This window comes from Strigops habroptila, chromosome 6 (genome assembly GCF_004027225.2).
Source record: "Strigops habroptila isolate Jane chromosome 6, bStrHab1.2.pri, whole genome shotgun sequence".
NCBI lineage: Eukaryota > Metazoa > Chordata > Aves > Psittaciformes > Psittacidae > Strigops > Strigops habroptila.
In genome coordinates, this window is record NC_044282.2 from 20042729 (window position 1) to 20066297 (window position 23569).

The 23569-nt window shown below is 34.1% G+C and overlaps 1 protein-coding gene across 7 annotated transcripts in view; it reads left to right on the plus strand.

Annotated features, from left to right (window-relative positions):
* ASCC3 (activating signal cointegrator 1 complex subunit 3) overlaps nt 1–23569 on the plus strand; it is a 283374-nt gene that overhangs the window by 220742 nt on the left and 39063 nt on the right. For 6 of the 7 annotated variants that reach the window (XM_030489984.1, XM_030489983.1, XM_030489986.1 and 3 more), the window contains 6 exons: nt 6519–6656; nt 6758–6878; nt 10254–10386; nt 13051–13176; nt 21970–22081; nt 22363–22497. In XM_030489984.1, coding sequence (XP_030345844.1) covers nt 6519–6656; nt 6758–6878; nt 10254–10386; nt 13051–13176; nt 21970–22081; nt 22363–22497 — 765 coding nt within the window. The remainder of the gene's footprint in view (nt 1–6518; nt 6657–6757; nt 6879–10253; nt 10387–13050; nt 13177–21969; nt 22082–22362; nt 22498–23569) is intronic. The other variant, XR_003991912.1, reaches the window with a different exon arrangement.

A 23569-nucleotide genomic window follows, 5' to 3' on the forward strand; every position in this document is an offset into this window, starting at 1 on the left:
CAGTAGATGTTACAGACAGCTCCATTCAGTTCTGGAGATGGTTCTTCCTGAATGCTTTCCTTGAATTTCATGTCTGATGTAAGTTTCCTGTTCATACCCATGTTCCTACAGTATTCATAAAGTTGAAAGTTACTCGGAAAGTTGAGACAGCTGTCAGTCTTCATAAGACTGAACTGTACTTGATGAAAATTGCTGTTTCTAGTACAAGTAAGTTTTTCAGTTCTACTAGACGTGTTGTTACACAGCAATAGTTAGATCTGTTTAATAGATTCTATCCAACTAAGTTTCAGGCTGTGTGCATGCTTTTTGTTAAGAAATTCTGTCCACTCAGATACCTTATGTCTAGTTTAGTCTGAGCAAGAAAGCCTCCAATGATGTTAAAATACCCTACTTAGTGAGATTTGTAACTGCTTCTTCAAAGCTCATCCCTACATTTACCAATTCCTATGACATGCAGACATTCTTCGGGATTTAAGCAGGACTGCCACAGTTTGCCCAAAAAATACTTACCTTGAGCCTTACAGGTGTTTTGGTTTTTTCTTTTTCTGTAAGGTGCATTGTCCATACACATTCCAAAATGAGCTCTCTATCCCTCTTAGGATTTGCAGTCCCAACACAGGGTTTATTTTTTGCCAAAGAGTGAAGCAGCAGCTGAAGCTGCCTTCCTTGCCATTTGCAATTGTTGCAAGGCCTCTTCAGTTGACATCACTTGTAAAGATTGTCCTAGCTACGAAGCACAGGTGCATCATGACAGAAATGTGAATAGGCATTGCATCTCAAAGAGAAGACTGCACCTATAAATTGAATAATTCTTAATTTCTTTTTATTGTTCATTGGTGCCCATGTGCCGATGAAAAAGTAAATTGTATGCTCACCCTGCTTTTTTGTACAATCACGAGATGATTTTTAAATATACACATTCCGGCCAAAATTGTAACTTGGAGCTGTCAGCCAGGACTGTCACACTGAAGCTTGTGACCCATTACTTATCTTGTTAAAAGGGACAACAGCTCAGATTATCCATTTGGAAACAGACAGTGCCACCAGTCTGTGATGGTAAGCTTGGATAAGATTGGTTAGGCTGTTCTACATTAGGAGCTGACTAAAGAGTAACAAGTTCTCCTCTTTCAGAAATTGCATCTACATCTGTAGCGACAGCAGATGTTGCAATCTTTTTACAACATAATTTATTAGAATCAAGTTTTCAGTTTATTTATTTTTCTCTGTTTTTACTGCTTTTGGTTTTTAACCTAAAACAAAAGTAGTATTTATTGTTTATTGTTTGAAGTTAGAATGCCAGTCTCGCCAGCAAACAAGCAGGGTGTTTTCTTATTTGAGGTTGGGATTTTTTAACAAATTTATTCGCTGGCCAGATATTTGGAAATTGTTTTGATTTTTTTTTTATATATTTACAGTGCAAAGATGGAGAAGAAATGAACCCACATACACAGTTTTAACTTTAACCACAATGATTTTTGCAATCTGCTTTGTGCATCATTTTACCATCTGCATCTTGTTAAGACTGTTCTTTATGAAACCTCTAGAAATAACCAAAATCCTTTAGCACAAACATACCTACTGTAATATTCAATAGCATCGATACCAGGCAATAGCCAGCATACACTGAATTCAAGGGCACTTGAATGAAAGGCACTCATTGACTCCAAAAAAAATTAATCAGGCCTGTACTGATTTTATGATTTTAGAGATGTGAGTATATAAACATGTGTGTGCTAATTATGGATTTGTGTATGTGTTCATGTGCTATGTGGAAATATGCAAAGACATATGGATGAAAGTGAATTAAATTTTACCATATAGTTCTGGTTTGCATTGCAAAAAAAAAAAAAAAAAAAAAAGGGCAAACAAAAAACAACACCCAAAAACCAAAAAAATCCTGAGAATTGTTGGAAAGGCAAAAGATTATGTTTCTTACTCTAACCTTTAAATAAAATAACCTATTATCTCCATGTTAATATTCTGAAGTAATGCTGTGCTATAAAACAGGAATAGAAGAATCTGGTCTGTGTCATGAATAGGTTTATTGCTGTCTTTTAGATAAGATTTTTAGTGTTAAATGTGTGTGTTTTAATAATATATATCAACTGTTTAAACGATATTTTAAGACATTTCTTGAATAATCTTATTTGAGGTGGTATAGGCATCTTGTTTTTGTGGGAGAGTTCTGGAGTAGAAGTCAACTCTTCATCAAAAATAATTTTGTAAGATGATTTTTTTTTTTCTGCCTTTAAAAATTGGGAGGATACCCAAGAATGATTTCTAAGTGTTTCACTCATTATAGAAGTTCAACTTCCTTCTACAAGATGTTGGTTTTACGACACAAAAGTGTGTCATAAAAAATTAACATTTAGTTATAACAAGGAGATGTTTTTATTTCACTTAACATCTGCACCAGATGTGAAATATGTAATTATTTTTGTAAAAGACTTCATAACTTTCATGATTCTTTTGTTTGGCACATCTTTCTTCTATTGGGCATTTTAGACAATTGATAAGCATTATTCAGTGGCATATGGTCTGAGTCTGACGTGCTTTGAAAAGAGTAGAGAGTACTAATAATGAGGATTCTGTGAAAATGGGAAAACCAGCACAACAGATATGCTTTGAGAAAGTATGGGTTTTTAGCATCTTGAAACAATATATCACACTCAAAGGGACAGAATTGGGCTGCACAATCTGTTAGCTCATTCTTGTCCAATCTGGTCTCCTCCTTTCTTTTGGAGCCAGCATTGTCATCAACTTGCTGAATTATATTCTGGCTGGAATGTATTTCAGGCACAGGGTAATGTATCTACTTAAATGGAATCCTATCTTTCTACAAAAGCTTTTTAAGTATAATAAATTTAAAATATAAAAAAGTTCTATTAGCTTAAAGTAAATGGTTCAACAGTTTACATATGTGCAGGAACAAAGAAAATGACTACTTACTAGTTTTAGAAAAATCTAGCTTGTTCAGAGATTAGAATAGGAAAAGTAGAAATAAACTTTATTTTTTATAGTAAATATTTTGCACTGCTACTAGAGTCTCAAATTGGTCTTCAAAGGTTTTTTTATTAAAAGGTGAATTCCTAATCAACCCAATGTTAGGAAAGCGCAGGAGATATTTTGTTTGTTCATCAAAAAATCTGTGAAGGATAGACAGCAAAACTTCTGCATGGGCCCAATCCTGCCTGCTGTGGAGTCCAGGAAAAAATCCTTCCTTACATTGAGTTCCCTGCTTCAGAGTTGTATGGGGTTTTTTTTGTCAGTACCATGTATATTCCCTCATATTAATTTTAATATAACATAATTTCTGTTTTTAAGATAAAATATATCTTCTTTGCCCTTTTATGTTTACCCAACATTACAGTTGTTTTCAGAAAGATAAATAGTAATGAAGTTATACCAATGCAGAAATGTTAGGTTTGTTGTATAGCCACAATGCTGTGTCTGTTTCTGGTTAATGAACCTATTAATTGTGCCATTATTTATTAATAGAAAGTGATAATATTCTTACACTACACTGACATAAGAGAATTATATTTTTAAATAAATTGTCATGAGAATTTTAAGCCTCGGGTTGTGCCTATGGGTAAAATAGTTATGTTTATTACATTGATTTATGTGAAAGTAAGGGGTCAGCTAAAAATGACTAGGATTCCCTGCTGCTAAAATGACAGGATAGTAGTACATGCGCCAGCTCTCCTGCTAAGGGATCTTTAGTTTTCCTGTGGTAAATTACACTGCTTTGCAGGTGTGACTAACAGCACCACAGGCCACCGCTGTAATACAAGTCAGAGGGGGAAAAAAAAAAATAACCACCACTGATTGTAAATGCAAGAAGAACATCTTGGAATAAATTCCCAGCAGTGTGAATTTAGGATGTTTTCTGCTGGCAACTCCGTGGCAAAAAGGTTTAGCTCAGGTTCTGTACTGAAAATAACTAACACTGTAAAATCGCATGTACTGAAGGAGCAGTCTAATCGCTATAGACTAATCCAAATCAGCTAATTTGATCCCTGTACTCTTCTACAGGCAAAGAGAGTTTAGATTCATTATTTTCCCAATATCAAATTCCACTCATGTAATAATGAAATAAATGTCATTGGAACTGGCTTGTTCCCTTACATTAAAGGCATAACTATCATAAGCTGATGATTCTTAGTGGGGAGGAGAAAAAATAATTCAGCAATATCATATCTTTTGTAATTTTTTGAATGCAGAAATTGAGTAAAATGTAAATGCATTTTTTCATTTATTTTTCTGATATTTATCAGTGCTGTTTTCTACTTTTTCATCTTAATTCCCTGTCAAATGTATACAGAAACTATTATTTCCCAAAATGTCCATCTAAGCATAAGGAGCCTGTGCAGTGCTAGTACCACTTCATAAATCCATAGTACAAAGACCATTAATAGGTTTGAAAATATATTTAGTGATCTATGTTGGTATCGTAATTGTAGAGAAAATGGTACTCAGGTTCTCAGTTTATTGAGCTGTTTTTTAGTCATAGGAGAAAAAATCTTTAAGATGGGTCATAATTCATATCGTCTACGCTGCAGTCACGTGTCTACATGTTGACTAGAGAAATCAAAGGTTTGCTGATTGTATCTAGATAGATAAACTTTATCCTTTAACATATCCTCCTTTCATTCAGTTCTTTACTCTCTTCTGCTTATCTACTCCTCTTCTTGTTTTCCTTTCCTAAATAGACTTATCCTCTCTTCACTTCTCAATTCATTGCTTTTTTCTTCCTGCTTTCTTTCCTTTCAGTGCTTTATAGTCCCTTTCACTCTTTTCTTCTGTAAGCATCCTTTTCTTTTATACGTGCCAGCTGAGTTTATACAACAAACCTCCCATGTCTTATAATACAGGAAACTCTCAGGAACATCCAGGCCACTGCATGGTGAAGGAAAATAAAGTCTAAGAGTTTACATTGACAGATCAAATAGATTGGACCTAGCCAAAACTTGAATAATTATTTTTTTTTTAGCTGGGTTCTCTGTTACTTCCATCAGTATCAACACTAGTTCAACAAATAGATTTTTTTTTTTTTTTACGTGTTCTGTAGTTTGCTCTTCCTGACAAAACTGATTGATTTACAAAATCTATATTGTTTGTTTGTGGTTTTTTAAAATCCTGAATAGGAACTATTATATGCTCTGGCTTTTTTTTACATTTTAAGGATTTTTTTGGTAATAGTAGTGATGTATGTCACTTGGGTTTAGATACGTGAATAATTTTATTAACATTAAGGTCTGAAAGTTATAAAACCCAGGAAACATTTAGAAAAGGTTACAATTCTGAACATCAGAAGTGCCACACCTCAGAGTCCTGAGTGAACATGAAGATATCACTGTAGTCGTGTCATGTCATGTCTCTGTACCTTTGAGATACTCTGTCTGAGATGAGACTGAATACTCAGTCCAAATTCTTCAGTTACCCTGAGTAATTAGTTCTGCACTACTATTTTTTCTCTAACCTTGGCTATACCTCCTAGGTTAATCGTGAGTGATGCTACCCATAAGAATGCAATATCAACATGCCACTGCTGGTGGCACCAGGAAACCACTAATAAGAGATGAGGTTTGAAAGTTCCCGGCTATAATTATATCAAAATCACATAAAATAATGAATGGTCTTAGAAATAAAACATCAGAAGAAATATTGAGAGGTAAAGTCACTAAACAAGACAGAAGTTATAAAGCTCTTGCTCATTATTAATGAGAGGCTTTTCACACAGGTCATCTACAGAACTAAATGAGCTTATTATGAAATTTACTGCTTGAAAACATAGGCAATAAATATAGTTAAAATGATAGCAGTTCAAGTGATTCCACATACTCATTAGTATGAGATTTTAAAAAAATGGTAATAAAAAAATAGCTGTTTGTCTGGACTTCTAAAAGTTTTAAGTGAAGACACTTATTGCGTGTTGGGTTTCACTACAGGGTTTGAGTCTATAAATTACAAACTCACACTCCAAAAAAAATTCAAATTAGTTTGCATTTCAGCATGTGACTAGGAAAGTTTTTTTGATGAGTAGTTGCAGAATTATCAAACTGAAGAACTGTATCTGTCTTTTCACAGGCATTGGAGAGAGACAAATTTATTTTTCATGACTGTATGTTACTGGTTGCAGGGCTTTGCTATGTTTTTATACCAGTTCTAACCCCCATTTGATACTAGGGATTGCATTAAACAAACACAGAACAGAATGCATAGCATTTGCCAGACCTGTCAAGATATTTTCAGCATTTTCATTTCCTTATCTGTGCTACTTTTTGTGTTGATAAAGTCATGTGCATTTTGTGTTCCCCCCATCATTAATATAGTATTTGATTTTTTTAGACTAAACCCAGTCTGTTCAGAGACTGAAGACTCTGCTTTCCTGTTTGTATAAACAGTGTTAAAGCAAATTATCCTTGCCATTTAAAAAAAAAAAAATCATTACAATTTTAAATTTTAAATTTGTGAGTAATCTGTTTTTAAACATGCAACTATTCTTTCTGTTACAGATGAATGACATTATAGTAACAGTTAGAGATTCAAATCTGAAGCTGACACTTGCTTTTGGAATAGGCATGCACCATGCAGGTCTGCATGAAAGAGACAGGAAAACTGTGGAAGAATTGTTTGTGAACTGCAAAATCCAGGTACGTTTGTTCTTTGAATCCTGCTGTAATGAGTTTTGCATGGAATTTTAAAAGTTGGCTTTTTGTTACGTATACCTCATTAATCTTTCTTTCTGTTTTAGGTTCTTATTGCCACAAGCACATTAGCTTGGGGTGTAAATTTTCCAGCTCATTTAGTAATTGTTAAAGGAACAGAATACTATGATGGAAAAACAAGGCGTTATGTGGATTATCCCATTACAGGTACTCACATAAATTATGGAAATGCTCATATGCTGAAATGTATTTCAAGCATATGCAAATTATCTGAATTAATTAGTAACTGATCACTGAAAATACCTAATTTGTGTAGAGACTAGGAGTGGTGAAGAAAGGGTTCCTTTGTTTAATGCAAGTTGTAAGAGAACTTTTACAATTTTAAGTAATAATGAAAATGTTTCTGTTTTGCAATTTTTTTTCATGCCAAATTCCTTTAATGTGTATCATCCAAAATAGACATTAAACAATTGAGGGGACAATATAAAGTCATATTTAGCTACCTAGTTAATTGTATAAAAAGACATTTTCATGCATGCAAATAATTTATTTTCTTTTTGAAACCTTTTTTAAATAGAAATGGATTTTTAACAGTAGACTAAGCCATGGTTTGAAGTGCAACAGTTGAATTACACATGTATGAGAACATAAAATTTATACATAGTCACTTGACAGTAAGCAAAAAAACATAACTAGTCTAATGTCTTCAGTGATTTAAGTGATACTTAGAGTAAGTGATACTTTAGAAATGAACAGCTAAATTAAATATTTGAACTTCTGGTTTGATACAGACGTTCTGGTTTCAGTAAACTCTACTTTTCATAAACTGTTCTGCAGTGTTTTCAACAAGCTTAAGAAAGTGAACCATGGAAGAACTTTCAGAGTTCAGACAGAGAGAATATTTGTCTGGATTTTACTAAGCTTGGAGAACGAGGACAAGCTAAATTTATTCCAGGTTTCCTGTTTCCATTTCTCTTTTTGCAAGAGAAAGTTTGTTATTCAATAATCCTATACTACGCTAAAGATGCATACACCTAAGGACAATCTAAATGTTAGTTGTAATGTGAATAGAGGGCTTGCATCTTTTTAACCATGCACTCTCTTCAGAGAGTGAAGCTCACTAATGAAAAAAACCTCAAACTGAAAATACTGTGGGGGTTACTTCTCCCATCATAGAGCTTAATTCAGTGGTTAGTGCTCTACAGGAAACTTATGATCAATTTCCAGACCAACTCTCTTGTTCAAAGATTCTGGTATGACCTGGGAACTTAGCCCTGCACACTAGCATTTTGTGACAGACTTTGGCTGATGTAAACTTAGTACAAAGTCTCTGCAGACTAGTATCTCGTACATCCTGACTGGAAGAATAGTGGCAACTGACTTTATCACTGAATGGGGAAAAGTGATGAAGAAAGAAATCAACTGAAGTTTTAAATTTTATTTTAAATCTTTGGGACTGTCACAGATCAGTAATAGAGAAAACAACAAAAGAAATCGGAAACTCAATAAGCATTGAAAACTTACTATGCTGTTTTAGAAATCTGTGTACAAATACTCACAAAGGCTTTAGGGAATGCTTATACTTTCACTTTTTATTGCCATTTGAATTCAGGTGACTTGGACATCAGGGGTTGTTCAATTCTCGAATTTTCAATAAGATTTTCGGGGGAGGGTTGGAGGAGTACCACCATCTGTGATGGAAGCATTTAGATTTTCTTGTCTGCATTGCAACAGAAAATGCAGATTCCTTACTTTATGAAGAAACATGTGATGCGGTTTGCTTAAAGCATTTTTATTTTTAACTTTCTAGAGAATATTGATGTAAATGGAAGTTCTGTGGATAGGTAGTACAGTTTTGCAGCAGCAATAAAATGAAAATGTAATTAATTTTTCTTTCTGAAATACTTCCAAAAATTTCACAATACTGTCTTTAATGCTGCCCACAAGTTATGCCTTCACTGTTCCGTCATGGTATAACTTGGCTTCTCCTTGCTGAAGTTACCTTTCTGTATCAAGGATGTGTTTGGCTCCAAGGAAGCAACCGAGGGCAGAATGAGTCATTCTGGAGAGTTCAGTAATTTCAAAATAACTAGAAGTTCTTCTTTGAATGAAGTCAGAGGTTTGGGGTAGACCTTTCCTCAGTTACCAGACGTTTAGTCAGCCAGTTGGATCATGTTTAACATTTCAGGAGTTCAGTAAAGAAAGTTTTGGTTTTGGATAATTACATAGTGGATGTTGGCAAAAATAATTTCCTGATGCTTTTCACTAAATCCATTTCCTATATGGTATTATGCACAAATTAATTCACCACATTAGAATTAGGAAGAAGTTGTTTCATCACCTCCTGTGCACATACCTATTCAGAAACATCATTTTCAAACTGGTTTGTTTTTACATTTTCATGTCATTCCTAAATTAACAGAAGATATAAACTGATAAAAAACATTGCTGTCTGTATAGCTCGTGGGTACACAAGTGAAAATGTGTTACTAAAAACTGTATATTGTCATTGGGCTGTTCCTCCTGTTATGGTCCATTGCTGTATCCCATACTACACCCTCTGGCTTTTCCTTCCCCAGCTGACAATTGGGCTAAAAGCTTATTGATTCTGGAGCCAAAGAAATCACTTTTCAAAATGCCAGGTAATGCTAACCATGTTTTGCAGGTATAATAGAGCTCATAGAGAATACACAAAACTAAAAAGCTTTAAAAGAAACATGTAAAACTTACTTATGAGTTTCTTTCCATTGTTTCTTCCAAGTTAAATAGTAGTTGGAGGCACCAGAAAGGAATCAGAGCTTTGCAGATGCACTTGTCACATTTGAGAAGACACAAACAAATAGATTATAAGCATATTCATCTTGGTGGCTGGCTAGCAAATTGAGCATGTTTTGTCTCAGCTAGTGTTTTCAGTGTTTATAGAAATCATTAACTAGTATGTGCAAGTAATGATATATAGACAGAATAGAAGAGGTAAGCTTTAACTGTACCTGCTTTTAAATTTGTTTTGTGGTCTGATATGAAACCATCTCTACTCCAGTGCTAATAATTAACATCACTTGTGACGTTTGAGTGGGAAAGGTCATAGCTGTCAGTAATTAGAATTTGCCTTTACAAGTTTATCTCTAAAATATTCAAAACCTAGGAAATAATACATGGCAGAAAACTTATACAAGGGAATTATATTATTGTGAAGTCAGATACTTGAAAATTAGGAAATAACAGACACTTGCCATTATAGGCTTCATGAATTCTCTGACTGGTCATCTTTAATTGCATATGCTCAAACAAGGGATGGATGTGGAATGGAAGGAGAGTAGAGGAAATTTATATTAGATGTAAGCTTAGGTTCTATTGCAGTGGGTGGTCCTCAAGTATGCAGGAAGATAGTCTCTGCCAGAAAAAAGTTCATCATAAATTTATCTGAGATGGAAAAAAAATACTAGATTTGTCAAAACCAATAGGGCATAGAAGGCCAAAGAATTCAAAAAATCCTGTATTGTACATTATGCAGACGTAAATAAATTTATTTTTACATTCAAATAAATACATTTGGTTTATACATTATTGTCTCTTTGGCAGATGTGCTTCAGATGATGGGACGTGCTGGCAGACCACAGTTTGATGACCAAGGAAAAGCTGTAATTCTAGTTCATGATATTAAGAAAGACTTCTACAAAAAATTCCTTTATGAACCTTTCCCAGTGGAATCAAGGTAAAGATAAAGCAATCAGAAAAGCTGATCAAACTATAAACAATAGTACAAATGAGGAATCAAGAAAAGTGAAAAAAAATTCCTGTGCCCAGTACCTCCCAAATATTGTGGTCCTAGAGAAAAATAATTTTAAATAAAATATTATCCATCTTTATGCAAAAAATTCCTTTCTTCCATGAGTTTTGAAGCACTTTTGGTCTCTTTAGTCCATTTCCAGATAAAATTACAAATGTTTCTCTGTTTTGAGTGTTGTCTCAGTCATTTGAATGAGAACACAAGCTTCTTCAAGAGCAGTGTATAGGACAATTATACATGATCCTCAGAACCCTCTCTGAAATGCTGTGACAAATTCTTAATAGGAAAAAAAATAGTTGAGTTTCTGACACTTTTTGCTTAGAATACTTGTACCATTATAGATATCATATTCTTCAAAATCTCACACGTTCAAAAAGAAATCTGCATAATGTAAACTATTACTGATATTCTTTCAACACATCTTTCACTTCAAAATTGCAATATTGTTGTCAGAAATGTAGAAGCACCACCTTTTTGTTCCCTCTCTGGACTTAGTCGATACAAAGTTTGCTGTACAGTATAACGTAATTCATGCATTGATTTTGATATTTATAATATGCTTAGTTGTTCAATGAGAAGCAGAACTAGTTGCATCGGTCTCCCATAGATGCATGTTTCATGGAGGAATTCTGAGGTATCCAATAAAGCATGAGCATTACTGAAAGCTTTTCTCGGTGATGAAGAATTCACAGTATTGTTCTTCTAAGGAAACTTCATCCCTCAACATAAGCAATAATGGGACCTTTATCTGCTCAGGAAGTTTGTAGGAGCTTGGGAGTGCTATGCACCTGTGAAATGTAGTTGAAATGGGATGGTGTATTTGAAAGTTAATTTCTGTCGTGCACAGACAGACAAAATTTTTTGCAAGCAAAGAATGTGGAAACATGCACTTCATTTCCTTAGGAAATCACATTTTCCTTTTTTTAACATATAAATTGCACTTAGCACAAAAGGCTAGGAATTGAACTTCTTCAAAATGATAGCTAATAAATCAAAAGAGCAGTGTGATGATATATCCAGAATGTATGGCACTAGAATAAACTAGGAAATCTATTCATAGCTAAGTGGTGTTTCTAAGTAAAGTGTGTCTTCAAAATAATACTAGAAATCACACCTTGTTCCTGTTTGAAATACTATAAATATTCTGTGTTTCTAGTAGCTTATTTTGTGTGTATATATTTACTCTGTAGTTTGATATATTTCATCTTTCACTATAAACAAAGAATATTTGATAAATTTTCAGCTGAAGATTCACATATTAATAGCAATCTTGTTAAGTTCCATGTAGGTTGTGAACCCCCCCATTAACTTAGAGTTGTCTTGGGCTCTTTTGTGATCTAGTATTTGAAGTAAGAGGCTTCATAACTTCAAAAAGAAACTGTTTGGGGGTGTTTTGAGGGTTTTTAGTTTTAGAATGCTTTTTCATCTGTTCTACCAAATAGCATATTTATCAGCTTTATGTAGTATTTCTAATTTGTAAAATTAAACTTCATATTTTTTTAATTAAAGTTTTTTTCTAAAAAGCCATTGTCTGTGTATTAGTTGTAAGGCCTGAATACACAACTTGTATGTCAGGCCTTGTTTTCTCACTGGTCATGGGTTTGAAATATAGCGCATTAAAAGCAAAAGAAAAAGCACTCTTTACTATGGAATAGCTATTGAATCATTTGTCCAGTTTTTGTTGGACAATCTGGGTAGAACATCTGAGGTTCTTACTTCAGAAGCATGCAATCAGTGGTATAGGGCAGTAAAGCAGCTATTCATACCAAATTATTCTTTACTTTCAGCAATAGGGAAAGAACAATAGGAAAAGAAAAAGGATTATAATATAAGAAAAATCAGGTTGATCCTGAAGGATATTTGCTGTTCCCTGCTTGAACTCTAGCCAGGCATGATCTCATTAGATACCCTAATGGAGGTCTTTGTTCCGTTTAATGACACTAAGCAGTATTTTACTTTGTAAGAATCATTTGTTCTTCTGTGTTTCTGAGTTTAGATCTTTCTGGGTAAAAGTAGCAGTTCTATGGCTTTTTTTTTTTCCTTTTTTTCTCTTTTTTTGTTTTGGGTTTTTTTTTTTTTTTTTTTTGGGCAGGGGCATTGGTGTTTGTTTTTTTTTTTGCATTGGAGGAAGATGAGGCAAAATCTGGGGGAAACAGTTTTGATGTAATTTTAATAGCCCTCAAGTATTTGTTAAGTATTAGCTAAGCCATTGCCACTGTTTAATTTCCTGTTTTTCTTTCCATATGATTCTCTATTGGATTAAGCCAGCATGATCATATGGTCAACATACAGTATTCAGAAGTTACCACTGAGTAGCTCCATCTGAATACATTCCATGAATGACTTAAATTTGTTCATTCTTGGTCCAATCAAAAAATTTGAGCTTCATTCCACTATCATGTAAAGAAGATGATTGACCTTGCAATTACATTGCCCCTTTTTCTCCCCCATTTCTCTTTTACCAGAAGATAAATATATAATATTTTCAGATTAAAAGTAATAAACCTTTTAATGCACAACTCTACAAAATATATTACCTGTCTTCATGATTGTAAAGTCAGCTAAGTCCTCTTGTTCCCTGTTCTTCAGCTTATTAGAAGTGCTGGCTGACCACTTGAATGCTGAAATTGCCGCTGGAACTATTACTTCTAAGCAGGATGCAATGGATTATATCACCTGGACTTATTTCTTCCGTAGACTTATAATGAACCCAACGTGAGTATAAAATACAAATGCAATTTAATCTGAAGGTAACTTGAGGATAGAGTTGATCCAAAGGTGATCCTGCTCCTGTTGGAGCCTAGAATACTTAACAGTTTCCAGCATGGGAGCATTACTGGCCCACACATGGAATAGAACTTCTGTGCACACTTTTTTAATATTTTTTGCTCTAAATATAAATGCATTTCTTGGCAAATAATTTTACAATTTAGTGATAACTATAAAATAGCCTTATTGAGAAGGCTACATCAGTATCCCTAAAATAAAACTCCAGAGTATCACATTCCTTTAGGTATTACATTTATAATCATAAAATCATAGAATGGTTTGGATTGGAAAGGCACTTAAGATCATCTAGTTCAAACCTCCTGCCATGGGCGAGGACACCTCACACTAGACCATATCACCCAAGGCTCTGTGTTACTTTTTTTTAGCTACCACATTGATATGTTCTGCCCAGTTTTCTATAGAAAATCTATTAAGACCTGGACTTTCCTGGTAAATGAGAGAATAACTATCAGCTGTTTCTCTGTGGTGGAGTTTACTTTCATTAAGGTATCGTGGTGAAACCATGTGTGCAATATTTTCAATGATTGTTATCATCCTGCCTAGCTCCAGCTGGTATGCAGATCATTCTGAGCTGTTCCAGCAATGTAAGCTGCCTTTGCCACAACATTGTCTTGGGTAAATGGCATGTTACCTATCATGTGATCATTCACCTGCCAAAATAATGTGGCAAATAAAGAATTAGGCATTTATAGCACTAACGATTTCACTTCTCTAGAGTGCTTTGGAGTGACTTTGGAATTTACACATGATCCATACTACAGCTAATGTTAAAAACTATGCCACTGCAGACACTGTTCTTTTTTTAGTATAAAGAGTAAGTGATGTTATTTTAAAATGTCTTGCTCTTGAATCACTGTGTTAAAGTGATTTTGTCAATTTGTCTTTGGCAAGCTTTGATCACATGGTATCTGTGGTAGATAGATAGATTTTTAAGACACAACAGGCAGCACAAAGGCAAGCGTAAAATATAGAAATGCAGTCGTTTGATTTAATAGACAAGCTTTTCCCAATATAAAAGAAGGTTCCCACTGGAATATGAACTTGGCATGTTGACTGATGGTCCTTTTTTCTCAGCAGTTTCTTTAATGTGCAGTGTCATGGAAAGCTAAATCTGAAGTTATCACAATATCAATTTTTAGGTAAAAGTTCTGCTATTCTGAGAAGATTGTGGGAAGAAAGTGTGGGGAGAGGGGAGGGAAGATAAAAACCCACTCTATTTCATCATGAGATGCAGAACCTTCATAGCGAGAAACAAGATGAACAGATCTTGACTAGTGATGTCCATAATGGCAGGATAGGAATGCATACTGAAGTTTCTAATGAAATTAGTCTTTCATTGGAACATCACATGCAGGTTGGAACAGTTCACAAGTTATGCTGTTTTACCCCCGCTCATCCACACAGAAGTACTCAGCATTCTTTCTGTACTTAGTCATGCAGGGAGGATATGAAGGTATGAGATAATGAAGGATAATACTGAGTGCCAAAGAGGTCACTTCTAGATCTCAAGGGCAAATTTCAAGGGCAAATGCAATGGATGTGCACACTTTCTATTCTTTGACATGGTAATAAGTTCTATTAAGTTTCAACCAAAGTTACCAAACTAGCAGAGTTCCTGGACCTACTACTATCTGTGGTATTTTCAAACCTCCTTAAAGACAAGCAGTTCCAGCATTATCAGTGCTTGAATGAGATTCATCAAAGGAAAACTAAAGAGTTTTATGAGCAGAAGTCAGTGACAGTTGGATAACTCTGAATAAATTGCAATATGGTAACGGAGTTTACTGTGCCATAGGTGAGCATAAGAAATGATTGATAGTACCAAACAAGAACTATTTGTGGCCCTTAATAATCCAAAGGATTTAAGATTTATTTTTTTTTCAAAAGAGTAGGAGCACAGTGGTTGAATTTTGGTATGAGTTGTTACACAATACCCACTCAGTGTCACTTGATAAAGTGTTCTCTATCATGTCCTGCCCCGAAGCAGTTTTGTTGACTTTCTCTCCACTTTGAAACAAGAATTACTTTCCAGCCAGCAGGTGATTGTACCTTAGTGGTGAATAAATAATTCCTGTATGCATGATTGGTAAATTGCCTTGGGATTCATTGGCATAAAAGTCATTGCATGTGATGCTGTAAATCCCCCAAATAATGGGCTTAGATAATATTCAGAAGATTTATATTCTCATTTATTGCCGGTTTTAGCTACTTGTATATTAAAGCTGCATAAACAAATGTAGGATCATTCTATTCCAATCCAGTATCATAAAATGCCTTACTGAATGCCTACAATTTGTACTATTTAAGTAATGCTAATCTACCTTTGTTGTGAAATAGACATCAATGTATCCTTTTGCTCTAACTATCCAGGTTTCTTCTAAATATGCAGTCATTATGAATTTTTTTCTGGCGCACTTGAGATAATTTGTTAGGCTTGTAATAATGGCTTTTTTTGCATGTTGCAATACTTCCTTTCATCAAACCATTTTAATTTTCTAGTTTGATGTACCTTGAAATCTGTGAAATGGGGTTTTACTGTCTAGTTAAAAAGGAGTAATTGAGCTGTTGATTTGGGGGAGTGGAGTAGCTGAGTGCCAGTTTTGTTCAGAGGCACGCTGACTAGACATGTGCATGCTGTTCAAGAGATGATGTGCAAATGATGTCCAAATAAAACTGTTAATCAAAATGTATCAGTCTCAATATCCAGAGTTTATTCCCCGTTTTTTCCCCTACCCCAAAGCAATCATTCCTAAATGTAGAGGTTTTTGAATTTGCACATTAAATCAGAGTTTCTGAGCTACTTCAGTCAAGTGCTACAACATGTTTTCCTTTCCACATACAACTTATGCCAATATGTTCTTTACTTAGTCAAGATCATACAAAACACATCAGTGAAGTGCCCTGTTCTTTGAAATGGGCTATTTTGAGAGGCTTGTCTGTCTCCTTTCCTTGGCTGAAATTCCTTGACTATTTCATCCTTTTACCCTTTTAAAAGATTATAATCTCTAACTTTCTACAGAAGAGAAATGGCTATGGGAAGCATTTTCTGTAAATCAGCTTATGATACTTTCCAGATACATGTGCAGTAAAAGAGAAATAGAAATTTACAACATATGTAAAGTTAAGCAGAATCAGCTTTCATTTGGAAAGTTAATTTTTAGATATTCTGATATTCACATCACTGTTAAAATGTGTTTGGTTTTTTATGAATTTATAAATATATATATGAGTCTGTGAATATACACACTTACAGAATAGGTTTTCTGTGTAAACTCCTTGTGAAGACCTGAAAAAATTGTTTTATTAATTCATTCCAAGAATAATTTTTAAGGGTTTCTTTTTAACTTTATGTCAATCTTACGAAGTTTTCTGGAGTGAAAGAATAATGTAGAGTAAATTATAATTAAATTATCTCAGACTGATGCTCTTACCATCATACACTTATGTTTTACTTTAAATTTCCTTTTCTCGGTATGATTAAGCTGAGCATGTCTAATAACATGTGAATAAAATATCTGAATAAGAATTATGATTATATACTGTTCCAGTATAGTTTCTGCTATTGAGGTGACAGCTAATATCAGCCAGCCAGGATAGAATAATATGTATTTCAGTGATGCAATCACAGTTATTCAGAATTTTAGGGCAAGTTTGGAATTCTATTAGAAGGGGGGATGACTGAAGAAAGTTTAATTAAGATTAAGAGATAAAATGGAAAAATTTGGCAGCAGCTACTAAGAACAGAAGCTAAGAAGGTACAGGTATATTACACTGCAGTAATTACCAATATTCATATTTTGAGTTAGTAAACAGATATTTCTCAGGGTGGATTCTTTCTTTTACAGTCGCATTTAGATCCATGTGCATGTATATATACTTCATAAATAACAGCTATAGGCATTATTATGAATTTCATAACAAGAGCTTGTTCTTTTAAATTATTAGGGTCATAGTGATGTGAAAAGTACAAGAATGTGGTTCATGTTTTGCTTTCACCAAACTATTCACACAAATAAAGGTTTTCCGAGTCTCAGACTGGAAAGCCCCAGGCTGACAAGTATTTGAGACACCTCCTGTTCCCCTAGTCTGCTGCAGTCTTGGATGAGAATACAAAGCTGAAGACTGCTCATATCCCCATTCAAGAACCAACTTCACCTAAATATCTTAGAAAAACTAACTAAAGAGAGAAACGTATCTATTTCTCATACCTAGCATAAACAAATACATGAATGCAAGAAAATACAAGTACAGATAGAGATTACCATCTGCAGCATTTATGCATGCTGTAATGCATTTTTGCAAGCCAGTCACGGATTCCAGAGTCAGTCAGTGATGCCTTAACAACTGAAGTGAGTTGGTACATTGGTTCATAGCTCTCTGGCTATGAAGGTCCATCAATTGTGCTGTGTAGTCAGTGCCATTTCCACAGAGCCATTTGAAGATGGGAGCTGCTGGAGGCCACAAGCTGATGAAAGCAAACACAATTGATGACTGCAGTAAAGTGATGTATAAAAACTACTATCTGTGCTTCCCCCATAATTGTTCATAACAAAATTCTGCTTTCAGAACTGTAAAATCTCAGAAAACACACTTTGTTCCTCTCGAGTGAATGCTGTAGATTTGTCTTTTTGTGCATTTGTTACAAAAGGCCTTAAAGCTAACAAGTTTTTTCTTTAAATATTTTTGGCTGACTCTGTCACCGATTTTCATTATGTGTGTCACTATTACTACCGTATAATCTGAACATAAAAAACACGGTGCTGTAACAAATGACTTCACAGCATTGACAGTTATAGCAGGACCATTTCAAGGCTGATGAAAAATCTCCCAGAGAGATCTCAGGTCAGGTTTACATAAGCTAAACAGGAAATGATTGCCACCATTCACATTAAATCCTAAATGCTTTGTGTAACTTCATCTGCATTTTATGTTCCTGCACGTCTTTCTGTCTTTCTCAGCTGATGAAATTCCACACTTCCTTAGATTAGAGAAATAAGTTTATGTTTCATGGTTTGTTGTTCTTGCTAAGCTCTACAAGGGTTAGGATTTTAAATACATTATTTAAAAGGCAATAAAAAGTTCCTTCAGTTTTTGATTGTTTAAATTTTACATACTTTGTAAATTTTTATGATTCCTAGGGATTTGTTATTGCTTTTTCCCAGTGGACTACTAATAGAAGTTAGCCTGTCTAGCCCATGTGCTAGATGCTGTTAGGATAAAACTGCCTTTGACTTTCACACCTCTCAGGGGACAAGTAATTGTTGTGTTCAAACAGCCTGTAATTGTGATCCCGCTGGCTTTCTCAGTACGCTTCTGGCTATTAGAATCATTAAACAATTCAGCACCTGTTAACAGCATTGTAAATATTCAACCCTGCTTGTGTGCAGGTTGAGTCCAATATAGGAGAAAGCTTACAGAGCCCAGCCTCATAAATTAGAGCTTCTGACAAGTCAATTATTGTAAACTGGGCTTCACTGTGAAATAAATGAAATGGTGTGCTGATAAAAAGGTAGGCTGTCTGTTTATAGCAAAGAAAATAATGACTAGATGATTCAATGCAGTGAGCATGAAACTGCATTGTTTTTATTCTTTATCTGTAATTAAATAGTTAGGTAATATAGCTTCATAGAGGAACTCACACATGATGCAGCTTTTATACTTGGAGCATACCAACATGTAAAATTCAACTTGTATTTATGCATTTCAAAATATTGTCTAATGTCATGATACTCTGTTTTCACTAATGATTTTAACAGAGTCTTTCTAGATGAATGGGTTTGCATTTTTGTTAGGGGAAAATGTGCTGAGTGACCAAGAAGCTCCTGTGGGTGTGCTTAAAATTATATTTACCCCATTATAGATAGTAGTTAAAACACACTGGTACCACTTCATTCAAGACTGCAAACCATTTAAGATTTTTCTTTACATTGGTTTATTTTCACTAGGCAGCTAAATATCTACTCCTCTGACAAAAAATTACCAAAAATCATCAAATTTAAAATTCATGTAATTTTCAAGAAGGCATTATAATGCCTTTTATGATTATGGCTTCAGTGTAAAATACTGTAAATTAGGATGAGCACAAGATAAAATCCGTTTGAATTAGTGTCTTAAACTACAAGCTCAAAAAAAGAATTTCAGTTTATTGCCCATTTCTCTTCCTTTGTTTTATCAGTATTCATCGTTGGTGTTGTGGTACTGCAAATAACAGTGCTGAAATGATATGGTGAAAGTCTGAATACCGTGACAACAAAGTGCCTTAATTATAATCATTTCAGTACTGTTATATTCAATTTAGAGGAAAATACTAATGAATCATTATTGGTTTCAATGTATAAAATAAAAAATCTTTTCACATCCTGAGACAACTTACTTACGTAGTTAATTTGCTCAATTATTTTCAGAAGGTAAACAAAATTTTACAAAGTAATTTGTGGTAATAAACAGAATCTAAATGTGTTCTATGATAAGGTGTCAGGCACATAAAAGGTGCAGATGGAAATATTGTCCATTTTTTATCATTACTGTATTACTTCAGTAAATTTAAAGGGGGGGTCATTAAAATTAAGTTGCATTGAAAACAATGTTAGAGTGCTTCTGCTACAAATGTTTTCTTCAAAGAAGGCTGATAGTGTATGGCTGTCTACCATTTAAAACTTTTTAGTCAATATAAATATTTCTTTTGTTTAGGTTTGGTTTTGGACACTAGCTATGTTTTAAATATTTGAGATCATCTCAGCATGAACCCGTATACACTATACTATTACAGAGTTAAATACTCCACTGCCATATATATACACTTTGTTGTTGTCTAATGTAGCTGTTTCCTGCTATCAGGTTTTTTTTAATTCTTTTCTTATGGTAATAGTGTGTTACTCCAACCTCACCCAATTCTAGGTGAATGTTCAAAGCATCAGAGAATTAACCCCATAATTTGGGATTAATAAAAAGGAAAAAAATCTGGAAATGACTGCACCAGTAGTTAGCATACAAGCTTTTTTCAGTTATGCTATTTCTATTCAAAAAGATAAATGTTTAAAACTCTGCTTGAGAAAATAATAATGCAAATCAGATTCCATTAATAAAATAGACAAGAAAGGATGCTATATAAAACGACAATTCCATCTTTTGAAATTTGTTAACAGAAGCTTTACAGTAATTGAAATAGAGCTTAAATCAGAGAATGGGATTCATCTGCCCAAATATAGCATCAACAACTGAACTGATTATCTAAAGTTCGTTGGGTTTTTTTTTGGCAGTGATTACATTTCAACTCATCCTAAAGCAGGTATATAAAATACTTCAGATGAATAGCATTCAGCATGTGCACATCTCTCTCCATTGGCAGTAAAGGGAGTTAAAAAGACTAACTCAGGTGTAGCTATAACTATGTAAGATCAGCTAAAATGAATCTCAGCACACTGTTTTGCAGCTGCTTGTTCACCTGCAGAAAATAATACTGAAGGAACCTACTTTCCATTACTGCATGTGGTATTGTTTCCAGTGGGGATGCTGAGTACATCATAACTAGGAAATTCTACTAAACCAGCCAGTATGAACAAAGGAGCTTCTTTCATCATTGTAACAATCCCAGTAGTCTATTTGTGCAACAGTATTTTGCAGAATTAAATGAGCAGGGACAGCCTTTTTTACTGTGCTTTGTAACATTTCCATAGATCTTTTTTTGTTTGTTTGTTTGAATTCTACTTCGAAATTGCATGGTTTAATTGCTCAGCCTAAATTCAGAACTTTTAAAGTTTCTGAGCATGCTCAGTTTTTCTCTACTGCTCATTGAACTTCATTGTTACTTTCTGAATTGGTGCCTTTGCTGAATCTAGGGCGCAAGTTCTAACTACGTGTTTGTCTGGAGTTTTCTAGGTAAAAGCTCTCCCTGAAATTGTGTTAGTTTGTGTGAGTAAGAATCTTATAATACAGCTTACGTTCTACAGTTAAAGAATGCAAACTTCAATCACTGGGTCTCTTATATGCTGGCATAACAATACGTTTTGGCACACTTAAAAACATTTTTCCTTCATACACATACCTAAACCTTGTTTAGGTACCTAAAATTGTTTACCTAAACAATTTTTACCTGAAAATGAACATGTGAAGTAACCACGTTGACAAATACTCTGTTCCCTTTTTTTTTTTTTAGCAATTTTAACTTTGAGAATAAAATGACGCAACACGAACATTTGGATTGGTATAAGATTACTTTTTCAACAGATGTCACTATATGCCTAGTTTTTATTTTCAGAGTTACAGGATGTAAGAACAGTTGCAATCCTTAGTTTTCTTCCTGTCTTTTGAAGTTAAAATGCTGTTACTTGTGTTAGCATTGCTTTTTCACTTTCATACATATATGATCAGGAAAATATATGTATGCAGTCAGGAAAATTTTCCCACTAACAAAATATAGTCAGTCCAGTTCTGTTTGTATCAACTTTTCTATTAATAGACAGACAAATTGCCATCTTTCCATATGTATATGCTTGCATTATGTTGGTTACTCCCACAAACCATTTAGGAATCACGAATTTCTTATTAGACTATATAAGGGAATAGTTTTGTGTTTAATTGTTTAATGTGGATATTTGCTCTTCCAAGCATGTGTGTGTATTACCACAGCATTGTGAATTTTCCTACAAGGCATTATTGTTAAAAATCTTCAGAGTGTAAAAAGTATTCATGTAATGCATCTGTTTTCAATTTATCTAGTTACTATAACTTGGATGATGTGAGCCATGACACCATGAATAAGTACCTCTCAAGCCTTGTTGAGAAATCCCTCTTTGATTTGGAATGCTCCTACTGTATTGAAATTGGGGAGGTAAGAGTAATCTGTGCCTTACAAAAATCAGTAAGATACATGCTTCTAGAAGTTCAGAACAGCAAGATACATGCTCCTAATTTGAGAGGTTAATCTATGGAGTTATTTGTAAGACTTACATTGAAAACTGATCTTAATTGGGGTTGCAGCTAAATTATGATGCAAAATCATTTTTTGCTGTTCTCTCTTATAAAGTAGTCTTAAAATATTTTACAGTTTTGTAGGAACCATTTATATTGAATTATGTAGGAACCATGTGTATTTGATTCCTCTTCCAACAGGATAATTGCAGCGTTGAACCACTGACATACGGCCGCATTGCTTCCTATTACTATTTGAAGCATCCAACTATTGGAATGTTCAAAGATCAGTTGAAACCTGAAAGCAACATTGAAGAATTGCTCTTAATTCTGACAGTAAGTGCTGATATTTTCTTGACTTAAACGTGTAACTCATGACTCTTAAAAGACCCAAGTATATGAAAAAACACCGCAAAATTAAGAAAAGCCTATCTTCCCGATCTATAATTTCTTTTTGTTTGTTTGGTTTGAGTAATATAACTGAATTGTTTTTGCTGTTTCAAGAGTTTCATCTAAACCATACATGAAAATGTCTGTTTCTCTTATGTCCCTTTATCATGTTCAGGATCTATACAAATCTTGTATTTGTTTTCCTATGGGTGAATTAGGTATAATTCTAAAATGCCAGAGTAATAACTGCATATCAACATCTTAAATCTGTACCAGGGCTTTGTACTTTGCACTGGGACAATCTGGAAGATACAGCAGCTTTAAAAAGTGGGGAAGCATATGGAGAAGACCTGTTTCCTAAAATGCCTTCTTTTCTTTCTCCGAGCTGCCTCATGATTCCTGAGGTCATAACCTGCAATAATGCCATACAGTTAGTCTAGTGACTGTTTAATAGAGAAGTGCAATACATGGCAACAGATTTTAGGGTACAAATCTGGAGAAACAGTGCATAATGCAGTGTGATAGTATTATATTCTCATCGTAAAAGAATTAGGTTCTACTACATTTTTTATTTTAAGTACTTAAGTAATTATATGTACAAAATCTTCTTTTTCAAAATAGTGTTACTTCACTTGTACACACGTATTAAAAGCAAGAAGTGCCTGAATATTATCCAGGAAAATTTATTTCTGACCATTAATGATGACAGTCTCCATTATAATATATACATTGTACAAGTGGCCCAAATTCTTTAATATTCTGATTTCCAAGTGTGAACTTCAAAACCTAGAGTCGTATCTTACAGTATTTATGTATGTTACGTTTATACTCACTATTGCTTTGACATACTGCCAAAACTTCTCTGAGGAGACATACAAGAAGTAAAATAAAAACAATGCTATTCAACAGCTTGCATCTCAACAAAACCTGGTCAGCATTTTATGACACTAGGAAAGCCAGTTTTCTAGTACAGAGACTGTCTTTCTGATAAATTTAAATCGCCTGCAGCAAACATTCA